The following is a 12,432-nucleotide window of genomic DNA, read 5'->3' as shown; positions in this document are numbered from 1 at the left end:
GAATTTTTTGGAAGAGTTGGGGGGATTATTGCGGTGCGATGAAGAAAACCAGACAAAGTATGTATGTATATATAAAAATATATAAAAAAGGTTTATTCATTCAATTTTTACAAAATATAGTAATTCAATAAACAAATAGTGCATAAATTATTTTGTGGGAGCAAGATCTAGAAATAATTTTTTCGATCAGGTCGACCCTACTAGTTTCGCCTCTTGGTGCACACAAAATCTGGTGCAGCTGCGCATTGTAACCAATCAGCTTCTAATTTTACCTTGTTCAATGAAACTTTGATAATACAACCTAGAAACATGATTGGTTACTTTGCAGAGTTGCACCACATTCTGTGTACACCAGTTTGGGTAAATCCACCCCAATGTGTCAGCCTTGGCCTATTACCTATTTTCCCTCACTCAACCCCATGTCTCTGTCTCCAAACGGAAGAATTCTATCTCATCTCCAACTTAAAAATTAACTACTCTAAATCATTTGCCCTATCTCTCTTCCCTCTGAAGTTCTGACTCTGAAAGAAGAACTACTCCTTTCAGTGGACCTCAATCTCCATCAAATACCTAAGAATCCAACTACTGTTGAACCTTTGGGACTTTTAGTATACTTGCCCAACTTTACCTGCTTATCCTTCCTCCTCCAGTCAAACCTGAAAAGCTGGAATAAAAATCACTTTGTGATTCCGTACAACTATAGCTAAAACGAACACCCTTCCCAGGTACTTTATTTGTTCCAAACTGTTTCCAATAGCTATTATATAGAACCACTTTCTACTTTTTTTACATTGCTTCAATCAATATTATGCACTATTCTTTGGAATAAAAAAAACCCAAGAATCAACTACCCCACCCTACCAAAATCCAAAGGAGGTACTGGTCTTCCTGACCTTCAGAAATATTACTAGGACAGTCAGATATTTAGAATAGTTGTCTGGAACATTCACTCGACTCTTAGGGACTGGGAACTGCTTGAACATACATTCTCTGCAATCCTCTCACATTTCAGTCCATCGATCATTAAAGCCAAAATCCTCAATGATTGTGATAATCATCTTCTAATTAAAGCAACCCTTCAAACTTTCTATATTTACATTTTTTTAACCCCTCCTCCACTTGAAGCCATCTAACCCCAGTGATGCTCAACCTTGCATTTCACCAGGTACTGTATGTCTGCCACTTTTCTTTACTCTTGGGGGATTAAGCCCTCTCTTCTCACACACACATTTTATTCAACCAAGGCATGTTCCTTACCCTACAGGAACTACATGACCTGGCTAAAAGATGCAAGACACCCCAATGGTCACTCTGGGGTGTATTCACTTTTGTTCCCAGTGGTTTAGACATTAATAGCTGTGTGTTGAGTTATTTTGAAGGGACGGAAAATGTACACTGTTACACAGCAACCACAATGTTTACAGACTGCGTAGATGTGGGCAGAGACAGTTCTATGCAGCCTGGCACCTCTACCTCCCATCTGGGGATAGCAACACACAGAGGGATACCCAGTCTGCTCAGAGGTTGCAGCAGAAGAAGAGAGCAACATAACCTTGTATAACTATGAAAAGAATATGTAGTCATGGACTTTGTGTGGATATATAGAAGTACCATAAAAATTACTTTATTATGTATCATTAAAAATCTATTGCACAGCATTATAAATGAAACCTCCACATAGGGGTTTTTCAACATGCAAAGATTCCGATTACAGTTAACACGTGGGCTCAACAAGTTTCAGGAATCCTTCTTCAGGAGAACATGTGACAGAATGAGTACACTGGAACCCACTCCCAATCTTTAATATAGTATTATCAGTCAGTAGGGTAGACTGGAATTCATAGCATGTGTATGTTGCCGGTAGAGGTGCAAATGAGTGAAGCTGTTGCTTCTCGGATGTAAAGTTCAGGTACATTTAGTAAACAGTAAATGGTCTTGTACATAGAATCTTAAAATAAAAGGTCCAACTTCCCAATGGGAAACCATCCAGACCCAATGTGAGTGAGGCCATGTACACACGATCAGTCCATCCGATGAGAACGGTGCGAAGGACCGTTTTCATCGGTTAACCAATGAAGCTGACTGATGGTCTGATGTGCCTACACACCATAGGTTAAATAACCGATCGTGTCAGAACGCAGTGACTTAAAACACAACGACGTGCTGAAAAAAAATGAAGTTCAATGCTTCCAAGCATGCGTCGACTTGATTCTGAGCATGCGTGGGTTTTTAACCGATGGTTGTGCCTACTAACGATCGATTTTGACCTATCGGTTAGGTATCCATCGGTTAAATTTAAAGCAAGTTTGCTTTTTTTTAACGGATGGTTAAATAACCGATGGCGCCCACACACGATTGGTTTTGACCGATGAAAACGGTCATCAGACCATTCTCATCGGTTTAACCTATCGTGTGTACGCAGCATTAGTCTTCATACTACTCCACTGATTTAATGCACATCAACTGTATATGGTTGGTTTTACTGCCAAAAACAAATCCAACTTTTCAGGAAAAAAATACACTAAATTGTATTGCCCTCTAGTGCATGCTTTTGCATACTAACGATCGGTTTTGACCTATCGGTTAGGCGTCCATTGGTTCAATTTTAAAGCAAGTTCCTATTTTTTGGACCGAAGGATAACTAACCACTGGGGCCCACACACGATCGGTTTGGACCGATGAAAACGGTCCATCAGACCATTCTCATCTGATGGACCGATCGTGTGTACGCGGCCTTAGTCACCATAAAGACAGCATGGTAGTCAAAGTAGTCAAGGCACATATATTTCAAAGAGAGGGCCCTTGATAAGTATCTTTGAAACAAAGTCTGTTCACATGAATACAGCCTATGCTGTCCTGTTCTGTCACTCTGACGGAACATATATGTGTAGACCTAGTCTGCTGATGTCATGACACTACAAAACTGAATTGTGTGAGAGCTGTGGTGCCAAAGTTTGCACTTACAGCCTGATGGATTTTATGCCCATAAACAATTAAAACCCATAATAGCAGACATTGACTTACACATTAGCAATGTCACTGTGTGAGGAACTGTGGCATATGCATTTGCAAAATCCAAGTATACTATATACACAGTCACTCCTTTGCCTACATTTCTGCTTACTTTCTCATAAAAAGAAACCAGATTTGTTTGACAACTTCGGTCTCTCATGAATCCATGCTGACTATTGCTTAAAATATTGTTTTCTAGCGAAAACTCTTCTACATGGTCTTTTATTAAACTTTCAAGTGTCTGCCCAACTACAGAAGATAACTTAACCGGTCTGTAGCTATCCAGTAAAGACTTTGATCACTTTTTAAATGTAGGCACCACATTGGCCTTATGCCAAGCCAGTGATACCACCACACGTCAACGTTGTACCTTAAAAGGTAATCTCAGCTCAGATTTTCATTTTTTTGTGACCCCATTGGGGTTCTTCCCTTACTTCCTGTCTTGGTGACACCTGTACTAAAAAATGAAGGGATACGGTTGTCACCAAAACAGGAAGGCACAAATAGCAAGAAGTGAGGAGAAAGTTCCCCAATAGGGATACAGGCAGCAGTAAAAAACTGAAATCCTTTTCTGCTTTTATAAAACACAAACATTTTTGGCAGGAATTGGACTTTAAATCTTAGTTATTTTGTTGAAGTTTGGATGATTTTTATTGACCCCAATAGCAAAATCTTTACACTGTTACTGTCATGGTATTACCTCTGTTCGAGTTCTGATTCTCCCAGTGTCCCATTTAGTAACTGGTTAGGAGTCCATTTTAATGTCAAGTTTTCCCCGCTCTGATGAAGTGAAAGATATCCAGGAATCGCTTCCATATCCTCTTTCTACAAAAGAGTTTACATGTTACAAACATTTATATATTTCAGGACAAATCAAACCAAGGTTTTGAATAAATATAATAGTATACATGCCTGTTTTGTGTGTTAATACTTACCAAGTTGAAGACACTGGACATGCTACACATGTCCAAAAAATGTCATATTAGTACAGAGGATATTTGTAGCATGTCCAGTCCTTGCTTTATTGGCGTGTCCTCCCCTCCCCATCAATTCTGAGCTCTGAAAATGAAGCTGGGAGTTGCTGTGTACATTCACCAGCTCTAGAAGCTGCAGCTGTCAAAAAATAATAATCTGACTGTGTTTATCTAAATAGAGAGATATAAAGTAACATTGTTACTTTTGTATCTGCCCTGTTTTATTCATCTGAAGATTAAATGGATTGATTTCAATCTGAAGATGCTTTCACTTAAAACAACCTGGCAAATTAAAAAATAAAAATAAAATGTGTCTATTTACAGTGCCTTGCGAAAGTATTCGGCCCCCTTGAACTTTGCAACCTTTTGCCACATTTTAGGCTACAAACATAAAGATATAAAACTGTATTTTTTTTTGAAGAATCAACAACAAGTGGGACACAATCATGAAGTGGAACAAAATTTATTGGATATTTCAAACTTTTTTAACAAATAAAAAACTGAAAAATTGGGCGTGCAAAATTATTCAGCCCCCTTAAGTTAATACTTTGTAGCGCCACCTTTTGCTGCGATTACAGCTGTAAGTCGCTTGGGGTATGTCTCTATCAGTTTTGCACATCGAGAGACTGAAATTTTTGCCCATTCCTCCTTGCAAAACAGCTCGAGCTCAGTGAGGTTGGATGGAGAGCGTTTGTGAACAGCAGTTTTCAGTTCTTTCCACAGATTCTCGATTGGATTCAGGTCTGGACTTTGACTTGGCCATTCTAACACCTGGATATGTTTATTTGTGAACCATTCCATTGTAGATTTTGCTTTATGTTTTGGATCATTGTCTTGTTGGAAGACAAATCTCCGTCCCAGTCTCAGGTCTTTTGCAGACTCCATCAGGTTTTCTTCCAGAATGGTCCTGTATTTGGCTCCATCCATCTTCCCATCAATTTTAACCATCTTCCCTGTCCCTGCTGAAGAAAAGCAGGCCCAAACCATGATGCTGCCACCACCATGTTTGACAGTGGGGATGGTGTGTTCAGGGTGATGAGCTGTGTTGTTTTTACGCCAAACATAACGTTTTGCATTGTTGACAAAAAGTTCGATTTTGGTTTCATCTGACCAGAGCACCTTCTTCCACATGTTTGGTGTGTCTCCCAGGTAGCTTGTGGCAAACTTTAAACAACACTTTTTATGGATATCTTTAAGAAATGGCTTTCTTCTTGCCACTCTTCCATAAAGGCCAGATTTGTGCAGTATACGACTGATTGTTGTCCTATGGACAGAGTCTCCCACCTCAGCTGTAGATCTCTGCAGTTCATCCAGAGTGATCATGGGCCTCTTAGCTGCATCTCTGATCAGTCTTCTCCTTGTATGAGCTGAAAGTTTAGAGCAGGGATCCTCAAACTACGGCCCTCCAGCTGTTGAGGAACTAGACATCCCATGAGGCATTGTAAAACTCTGAAATTCACAGACATGACTAGGCATGATGGGAATTGTAGTTCCTGAACAACTGGAGGGCCATAGTTTGAAGACCCATGGTTTAGAGGGACGGCCAGGTCTTCGTCGTAGATTTGCAGTGGTCTGATACTCCTTCCATTTCAATATTATGGCTTGCACAGTGCTCCTTGGGATATTTAAAGCTTGGGAAATCTTTTTGTATCCAAATACGGCTTTAAACTTCTCCAACAGTATCTCGGACCTGCCTGGTGTGTTCCTTGTTCTTCATGATGCTCTTTGCGCTTTAAACGGACCTCTGAGACTATCACAGTGCAGGTGTATTTATACGGAGACTTGATTACACACAGGTGGATTCTATTTATCAACATTAGTCATTTAGGTCAACATTGGATCATTCAGAAATCCTCACTGAACTTCTGGAGAGAGTTTGCTGCACTGAAAGTAAAGGGGCTGAATAATTTTGCACGCCCAATTTTTAAGTTTTTTATTTGTTAAAAAAGTTTGAAATATCCAATAAATTGTGTTCCACTTCATGATTGTGTCCCACTTGTTGTTGATTCTTCAAAAAAAATTACAGTTTTATATCTTTATGTTTGAAGCCTGAAATGTGGCAAAAGGTCGCAAAGTTCAAGGGGGCCGAATACTTTCGCAAGGCACTGTAACCTATTATTAACCTTTACTTTACCCTGATCAGCCCTAATTGATTCTACCCCCCACACTCTTTCTGTCTTCAACTATATATATTTTATTTATGTTTTATTAACCATTAAAATAGGATTAAAGTCAGAACCTTTTTTTATATTGGATAGAGTAAAATAAGTGTTATAACCTCTGTCAATTTTTTTTTAGTATCTTCATTGGTAGATCCCCCATCTCTTACTGTTCTAAAAAACAATCCCAAATGTGTTTTTTTTTAAACATAACAGAAATTAGGACAAACAGGGAGAGTGATTCTCTCTAATAAGGGCACAGACAGCAATAAAAAACTGACGTGTTCTAATCCCTCTTCACTCCATCCACAACTAAAACATGTTTTGCATTTAGCTAGCCTTTAAGCATTTGCAGTTAAAATCACCAGAGCAGCCAAGGGTAGCCACGCTTCTCCTTTACATGTATAGTACAGTAAGTGTTGTCATCCTAGAACAGAAAGTGTTACTGCCAGAATCACAGGTGAATATATTCAATATTAGCTTTTGGGTCTAGTATGCTGTAATTTTGAGCTTCTTCTAACAGTTTTATCTAAAATGTCCCTGTGATGGGGAAACTCGGTACAGGCTAATCCTTCTCCTGAGAGAATCTTGACAGATAATACAATGATTATCCTAAACTCCATAGAGCAAAGTAAGACCTCCTTGCTTGCTTGCATTGACAGACTGGCTACTTGATTATAAGTATAAGAGTCAGGATCTCGCATCTAGGTAGCTAAAAAGACTACTGTGAGGCACTCTGATATCCTGCACTGTCTGCAATGCATGGTGCAAAATTTGGTGGCCAAAGCAGACAATGTGGAAAACTGGCTCTGTGAGAATAATGTCTGCATGCTGGGCATGCCAGAAAGGGCTGAAAGGGATCAGCTGCCTGAGACTTAGGTCTCTCCCAACTATGTAGTGAAAAGAGCCCATAGGGTCCTGCTAGGGAGTAGGGTTCCCAGAGCTCCTCAGAGGCCTTTCCCAGTCAGATTTTTGAACTCTCCTGACCAGGACAAGATCTTTAGTGAGGCCAGGAAACATTCTATGCTTCCCTATGAAAATAACGTTGTCCACCTTCCACAATTTTCTTTTGTTCCTGATCTATAAGAATATACAGTATATAACATATACACGTATACATAAAATGAGAATATTGAAATCTTATGACCTTGGCAGAAATATAAGTTTACTTACTGGTTGAACCTGAACATTGTTTTTCCCATAGAGTAGATGTATTCTGGAATTCTGGTGAAGTGACTCAACATATTCTCGCGCTGATGCTGCAAATTTATCATCTGACATGCTACCACTGGAATGACGCTTTTTAATCTGTGAAAAGTGGAAAGCTTTCAATCAGGAGGTTGCCATAGCAAGTACGTAAATGTTATCAAGCACAGGGGTGACCACTGATCAAAGTGACCGCATAAAACAACAACGTGCTTTTATTTTATTGCGTATGCATTCTGCAAAAACTACTAGCTGCTCAATGGATGTAAAACTGGCATGGGAAGTACACAGAGGGATGCATAATACACTTTGTATGCCCAGACACTCATGGCTCATATTGCCCATATTGTTTTTTAACAGTGATAATAAGTTCATTCATGCAACCCGAGTCCAAACCCAAATGAAGTAGGTTGATACAAAAAAGAAACTGAGTTGCAGTACCACTAAAACAAGCAGTTACATGTCAACAAGAGATTTGCATCTTTTCCATCCTCTTGCAAAAATGTCCATTTGTTTAAGGAAGGGCCAATGGTCCAAAGCTGTTATCTGTTTACTTGTAACTGTTGAATTTGGTTCTACAACCTCATTATATATACACATTTATCAACATGATCAGTCTTATAATGGCCATACAGACTTTGATAAATGATCCAACTCTCTTAATAAGAGTAATCAATCTATAGTCAACAACCCTATCAATCAATATGCCACACATGGGAAATTGGATTTCAATTGATAGTTGAAAGATACGATCATAAATCACCAATCGCATCTCTTTACCACCATACAGTCTCATAATCTAACACTCAAAATATGTTTGGGTTCTTGACCAAACCATCTTCGTGATGCTGATTGATGAAAAATTAACAATAATTTTACACCTTGGCGAATAGACTCAGTTCAATCAAATCTGATCTAAATCAATCGGAAGGGAAGTTATGGCTATCGATTATTTGCCAATTTGATCATTTTGTTTTATTGCACATCAATCGGATAATAAAATCGTAGCGTGTATGGCTATCATTAATTGTATACATTTCTCAGTGTGTGTTAATGATTTACAAATTTTGTTTTTGTCTATATGTGCTTTGTATGATATAATATAACAATAAAGTTTATGAGGCAGATCTATTTGCTTTTTACATAGACATGATAAGTTTCTCCTTAGTCTTCATACTACTCCACTGATTTAATGCACATCAACTGTATATGGTTGCTTTTACTGCCAAAAACCAATCCAACTTTTCAGGAAAAAAAAAATTGTATTGCCCTCTAGTGCAGCGCATCATGCACAGATCGTGCTTTTTTATCAGCTTCCCTGGCTGTAGCAGCCAAGGATTGACAGCTCTAAAACCAGAAGTGATTAAATCATCATCTTTTCCATGTTTTTTTTAGTTACAAAGGAGATTGGGTAACGGATGTTCCTCAGTCTTCTCTGTAGCTTGCTATCCCAGCTGTTTACTGCTGCTCCCAGAGGAATGTGAGAGTCTGGGAACCACGGCAGGCAGCGGCGGCCAAACTCACTTCAGTAAAATTGTTCATGTGGCTGTAGAGAGCCTCCTAGATCACTTACTGAACAACTGATCACTGGCTGTAAAAAAATGATACCAAGGGCATGGCTACAACTGTAGCCACAAGCTTACACTGCTCAAAAAAATTAAAGGAACACATTGACAACATATCAGATCTCAACGGGCAAAAATCTCATGCTGGATATCTATACTGATATGGACTGGGGGTAATGTGTTAGGAATGAAAGGATGGCACATTTTTTGATGGAAATGAAAATTATCCACCTACAGAGGGCTGAATTCAAAGACACCCCACGAAAATCAAAGTGAAAAAATTATGCACCAAGCTAGTCCATTTTGCTGAAATTTCATTGCAACAACTCAAAATGGTCCTCAGTAGTTTGTATGGTCCACAAGTGCTTGTATGCATGCCTGAAAATATCAGGGCATGCTCCTAATGAGACGATGCATGGTGTCCTGGGGTACTGGTACTGGTACAACCTGGCGGCACCGGATGGACCGAAACATAATGTCCCACAGGTGTTCTTTTGGATTTAGGTCAGGTGAGCATGGGGCCATTCAATGGTAGCAATTTCTTCATCCTCCAGGAACTGGCTGCATGCTCTCGCCACATGAGGCTGGGCATTGTCGTACACCAGGAGGAACCCAGGACCCAGCGTAGGGTCTGACAATGGGTCCAAGGATTTCATCCCGATACCCAATTGCAGTCAGGGTGTCATTGTGTAGACTGTAGAAGTCTGTGCGTCCCTCCATGGATATACCTCCCCAGACCATCACTGACCAACCACCACACTGGTCATGCTGAACGATGTTACAGACAGCATAAAGTTCTCCGCGGCTTCTCCACACCCTTTCACGTCTGTCACATATGCTCAGGGTGAACCTGCTCTCATCTGTGAAAAGCATGGGGCACCAGTGGCGGACCTGACAATTCTGGTGTTCAATGGAAAATGCCAATGGAGCTCCACAGAGTCCGGCAGTGAGCACAGAGCTTACTAGAGGATGTTGGGCCCTCAGGCCACCCCCATGAAGTCTGTTTCTGGTTGTTTGGTCAGACATTCACACCAGTGGCCTGCTGGAGGTCATTTTGTAGGGCTCTGGCTGTGCTCATGATGTTCCTCCTTGCACAAAGGAGCAGATACCGGTCCTGCTGATGGGTTAAGGACCTTCTACAGCTCTGTCCAGCTCTCCTAGAGTAACTGCCTGTCTCCTGGAATCTCCTCCATGCTCTTGAGACTGTGCTGGCAGACACGGCAAACCTTCTGGCAATGACACATATTGATGTGCCATCCTGGAGGAGTTGGACTAACTGTGGAACCTTTATAGGGTCCAAGTATCGCCTCGTGCTACCAGTAGTGACACTGACCCTAGCCAAATGCAAAACTAGTGAAAAACATTTAGAAAAGATGAGTAGGGGAAAAAAAATGTCAGACACGTCCACCTGAAAAAACATTCCTGTTTTGGAGGTCGTCTCATTGTTGCCCATCTAGTGCACCTGTTGTTAATTTCAATTAACAGCAAAGCTGCTGAAACTGATTAACAACCCCCTCTGTATCCACTCTTCCCCCTCTGCTACTTAACTGTCCAGATCAATATCCCAGGAGTTCTGATTCAAAAGTGTTCCTTTTATTTTTTTGAGCAGTGTATAACCACTTGAATCATTTTTGTACATCAGTCAGCAAGTGGTTAAAGGCAATGGGAAAATATAACCCACAGATAAAGAGGATAGCAGAATTTTTTTTTAATTTTAGATAATCTGCAAAGGTCTCACTATACATACATTTGGTCCTACTGTTTATAAGGTGACCTAATTAGGGCAATTATTCCAAATGTATTTGCTCTTATTCCTCCGCGATCATATATATTTGATTTTCCAACCATTTGATTAATTCAGCTTTCAAATATCTTACATTTCAAGTATTTGGAGAATGACTGACCTCTTGGCAGATCATGAAGTCTGCAGGGCACATTCCTCAAACACGAAGAACATTTGTTTCTCTGCTACATATAATTCCTCTTTGATATTAGAATTTGCCCTTCTATCCTCTATAAATAATCATTCGTGACTCATACTATCTCTTTACTCCACTCACTGACAATCTATTCTAAATGGTATTTGCTTTTCTGAATCAAAGGCATATGTCTTAGTGTTTGTCTTTTTAGGTCAGAAAATATTGCCAGTGATGTCAATTCCAGGGCTTGCTTTATCTGTGAAGAACGTATCATTTGTGCCTGATTAAGGCCGATTGTTTGTATTTTTTTTAGATTTAGATGAATTTATCTTTAGAACAGAACATAAGAACTCATCTATCCCAGCTGTCTGTGCCAGAAATACTTCTAGCCTTATGCACTTTGGAATTCTTACAAACATATTGTCTAAAAATTGTAACAGTATTATTACATTTTATAACTAAAGTTTTTAATTAAACATAAAAAACTTTATTGCTATGAAAAAAGTGTATTTATTCTTATATTCAAGCACATTGGGCAGCATTTGACATAAGAAGTGACGTTGATTATATTACTTAAACCCAGAGCTTTTATTCTCAGAGAATAGGTGCAGGACCCCCCCCCCACCTTTCCAACCCCTTTTCTCCACCCCTACCCACCTTCGAGCACTGTTCCTTGGTTCCACCCCTACCCTCCTCCTATTACTGCCTTTTTAGAGAATGAAGAACCAAGTATTATTTTGTGGCGATAAGTCATTTGTGTTGAACATGTTAATGCTAACAAGAAAAGCAGTAAAATAGATCCTCTGCAGCCAGTAACAATAGAGCTCCACCCCTCTAGCAGCAATAGATTCCCCCAACAACAATGGACCAACCAAAACAAATACCACCCCTGTAGTGACAATAAATCCCCCAGCAACAATAGACCACTGACAGCAACAACAGATCTCACCACAGTCAGCACCAAAAGACTCTCCACCAGCCTGCAGTCAGCAATAATAGACCCCTCCCTCAACAGTAGGTCTCTCTTAGCAATAACTCACCCCCCAGCAATATAAGACCCACCCCCAGCAATAATTGTTTCTCTACCAGCAACAACATAGCCCCCCCCCCCCATGCAAAAATAGACCCCCCACAGCTATAATACATCCCCCAGCAGCCAGCACCAATAGACCCCCCAGCACATCCCAGCACCCCTTGTCATTACATACAGTCAGTGCTGGAACTGTGTCCCCCCCGCATTCCGGGGAAAAAAAAGCCCTGTTTTAATCTGAAAAAAAAAAAAAATTATCAATTGTAGGAACATTTCTGAAACTACAACCACAGAAAGTGAAGGGCAGTGATCATGAAAATTTGCTAGAGGACCCATACATTATTTTTATGCCCTGGGTAGAAGAATGTGATAATCAGGGCATCTATAAAATGTTCCTTATGCTTTGTGTCTGCAATCATTTAAATAAGAAATGGACCAAATAAAAATCAGATTGGAAAAGAAGAAGGTATCTTAAGGGTGGAGTGATATTTAAATAAAGCGTTATTAACAACTTGACAATGTGTCTATATGCGTGATATATATATATATATATATATATATATATAT

At 39.8% G+C, this 12,432-nt stretch overlaps 1 protein-coding gene across 2 annotated transcripts in view; it reads right to left on the bottom strand.

Moving 5' to 3' along the window:
* SGSM2 (small G protein signaling modulator 2) overlaps positions 1-12,432 on the bottom strand; it is a 436,818-nt gene that overhangs the window by 67,118 nt on the left and 357,268 nt on the right. For both annotated transcript variants that reach the window (XM_040338437.1, XM_040338439.1), the window contains exons 7-8: positions 7,319-7,453; positions 3,713-3,837 (exon numbers count right to left, since the gene is read on the bottom strand). In XM_040338437.1, coding sequence (XP_040194371.1) covers positions 3,713-3,837; positions 7,319-7,453 — 260 coding nt within the window. The remainder of the gene's footprint in view (positions 1-3,712; positions 3,838-7,318; positions 7,454-12,432) is intronic.

The sequence above is a fragment of the Rana temporaria genome, chromosome 2, assembly GCF_905171775.1.
Source record: "Rana temporaria chromosome 2, aRanTem1.1, whole genome shotgun sequence".
Lineage (NCBI taxonomy): Eukaryota > Metazoa > Chordata > Amphibia > Anura > Ranidae > Rana > Rana temporaria.
The sequence above is the reverse complement of the archived record's forward strand: the minus strand, read 5'-3'. Positions and strand labels throughout refer to the sequence as shown.